This window comes from Artemia franciscana, chromosome 2 (assembly GCF_032884065.1).
Source record: "Artemia franciscana chromosome 2, ASM3288406v1, whole genome shotgun sequence".
Taxonomy (NCBI): domain Eukaryota; kingdom Metazoa; phylum Arthropoda; class Branchiopoda; order Anostraca; family Artemiidae; genus Artemia; species Artemia franciscana.
Window position 1 is genome coordinate 55,896,867 of NC_088864.1, and position 3,020 is coordinate 55,899,886.

Below are 3,020 nucleotides of genomic sequence, written 5' to 3' on the forward strand. Positions count from 1 at the left end.
AAAAAAAACATATTTTTACTGATGGGAGTGTGAGACCTCTGCAGTAGGGTTCCTTGATAGGCTGAATCTGATGGTCCGATTTGAATAAGATTCCTTGACTTTTACGGGATGTTTCCCTTTTTTCGAAAATCTGGCAAATTTTCTCAGCCTCTTAGCTTTTGAAGGGTAACAGTAAATTTAATAAATCATATTTATTAGCATAGAAATTAGCATAGAAAGCCTATTCTTTTGATGTATCTATTGTTATAAAAATTATAGTTTTTTAGATTTCGACTTCTATTGGGCTGAAATGGCAGTCTACAGAAATGAAAAGCATGTTACTTTTAAATAAAATGATGGAAAGTTGAGACAGTGTGTTAGTTTTTAGAGGAATTTAACCGAATCATTGGTAGGCTATGTTTAAACAAATCCCCATTATTCTTTTTAATTTCATTTTATCTTCATTTTCATCTTGATAATTGCATTACATGTTTATGTCTTTCTGTTTTCTAATAGAAACCTTACAAATGCCAATTTCAATATGAATTTACGCTTTTTACAATAGAGGTATGTACATTACAAGTCTTATTGACTCTTCAAAAAATTTCTCAGCACACTTTTTTATGCAAATTGGTTTTCAGTACATAATTATACAAACAACGATTTGGCTCAGAAGTCAAGTCCTCTAAACCCACTTTCTTATGTTCTAAAATTTTGGGGTAAAAGCATCTGATTGTGCAAAAAAAAGAATATGTTATCAAAATTGTCAAAAAAAGGGAGTAAAGAAAGCTAAATATTCCTTATAAGCTTAATTCGTCAAATTCGTTATTATTGTATACTTAAACGTGTTCACAGCAATCAAACACATTAGAAAACAAAATTATATTAAACATTTCCCCACCAGATGGTTGATATATTTTGTTCACGGAGCAAATCAATTTAGCCACTGAACCATTCACTTGCAGAGGAGATGCAATCCAACTACTTTTCGTGTTTTTACTTGCATCCAGCTATGATCAGTTTCTAAGATTAATGGTATTATTTATTAAAAGCATATAAGACATAAAGTATAATAAAGAAATGAAAAGGCTATAATACATCTAAACTGTCTTCTAATTATTAAGCAACAAAACTTCGTTTGTTAATGTTTTAGCCCAGGCACATAGAAATGATTCTTTTTTGGGTTTTCTTAGTAAAGGGGGGGGTGTGTTTTTTCTAAGGAGTGTTCTACAAAAAACTTTTGGAACGGATGAAAAATTTGAAATTTTATGAATTTTGTTATGTTCTTATGAGTAATATAAAAATTCGGTAAGGAGGGGGGGGGGGTCCAAACTCAAAACCCCCTCCCTCCAGATAGCCATTGGACCAAATAGGAAATCAAAGAGAAGAAATTATAGAGACTTTAAATTGAGTCTAAAATTTTCTCTATCTCCAAAGTTCTCTCCACCGTGAGTAAAATAGGTGGGTTTAACCACCTCTTCTGCCTCTTCTGTCGGAAGAGGGGGTGATTTTGTTTGATAATTCGTTTTTAGTATTTTCTTGGAATTCCTCATGCTGGAATAGCCTCGTTTGTCCCTCTTCTTCTATATGTTATGATGTTTTTTGGTTTTTCTTTTTCATCTTTATTTTTGGTGTATTTGAAATTAAAGTAATAGTAGATAGCCTATTCAAGCTTAGCTCCCTGTTGGCTTTTTCAATTATTTGTGTTTGTTTATATTTGTGTCAAATAAAAATCTATTTTAACCAAAAATGTATTCTTTTCCTCGACCAGGTTCAAAGTTAGTGGACATACCCTAGGGTGACCACCACAGGGAAGTAAATTTAAATATACTGAAGCTACTTTGAAAAAGTTAGTTTCGCCTGTCACAGATACAACTGTCTTGGCTCTAATTTATTTTTATTTATTTTTTTTTGTTAGCAAGGGTTTTCTGGCTAGGTTAGTCTGGGCTAGTTAAAATACCAAGTAAATAGAAAGATTTACCTGATAAAGGTATGCCAATCATTAGCGGTAGGCCCTGTGCAAACTGTACAAAACTCCATGCTCTGGAAAAATTTCTGGCTCTAACTTTTTCGTAGACATAAAGCTTCAGAGCATACGAATATGCTCCCATTGAGAACCCATACACAAATGAAAACATGAAAAAGCTGTCGGCCGAAGCCCCTTCATGAGAACCAAGAGAAATTATAGCAACCCCTGCTGCCATACCTGAGATCTGAAAAAGAAAAAGAAATATCAAAGGAAATCCTAAATAAAAACATGCCCCCTCCCCAGAATCCTAAATTTTCAAAATTTTCTAGGCTTCTTAAAATTATCAAATATTTCTTTTATTTATTTTTCGCCACACCCCTAAACCAAAAACTACCTACTTGCATGCCATGCCTCTGAAGCTCTGTTTCATCATGTATAAACTATTAGAAACATGGCGAAATTGGGCTTCATAATAGATAAAATTAAGTATTTGAATGTTTAAAATCATACACACTAGTGTCAGGATTTTGCTTGGGGTAACAACCACAAAAATCACTGTTTAGAGTGGAGAAGATTAGTCCAGCGAGAATGGCCGCGAGAAAACACCACAAACTGCTGAACATTTCCCACCAGTAGCTAAGACAATGCAGTAGAGACGGCATAATCAAGTAGTTCGTGGTAACGAATTGTAACGTGGTAATGAAAATGTGTCTTATTTTAAAAAAAATACAGGATTACACCCCCGAAAAGTCATAGAATCTCAACAAAAATTACACAATAAAATTCAGCGTATCAGAGAACCTTATGGTAGAGGTTTCAAGTTCCTATCTACAAAAATGTGAAATTTTGTATTTTTTTTTTGCCAGAAGTCAGATCATGGATGTGTGTTTATTTGTTGCTTTTTTTCCCAGGGTGATTGTATCGACCCAGTGGTCCTAGAATGTTGCAAGATGGCTCATTCTAACAGAAAATAAAAGTTCTAGTGCCCGTTTTTAAGTGACCAAAAAATTGGAGAGCACCTAGACCCCCTCCCACTCTTATTTTTTCCGCAAAGCCCACCTGATCAATAATT

The 3,020-nt window shown here is 33.8% G+C and overlaps 1 protein-coding gene across 1 annotated transcript in view; it reads right to left on the reverse strand.

Annotated features, from left to right (window-relative positions):
* LOC136043799 (uncharacterized) overlaps window positions 1-2,192 on the reverse strand; it is a 28,532-nt gene extending 26,340 nt beyond the window's left edge. The window contains exon 1 of the mRNA XM_065728717.1: window positions 1,961-2,192. Within this exon, the coding sequence (XP_065584789.1) occupies window positions 1,961-2,183 (223 nt within the window). The 5' untranslated portion in view covers window positions 2,184-2,192. The remainder of the gene's footprint in view (window positions 1-1,960) is intronic.
* Between the last annotated feature and the right edge of the window lie 828 nt (window positions 2,193-3,020).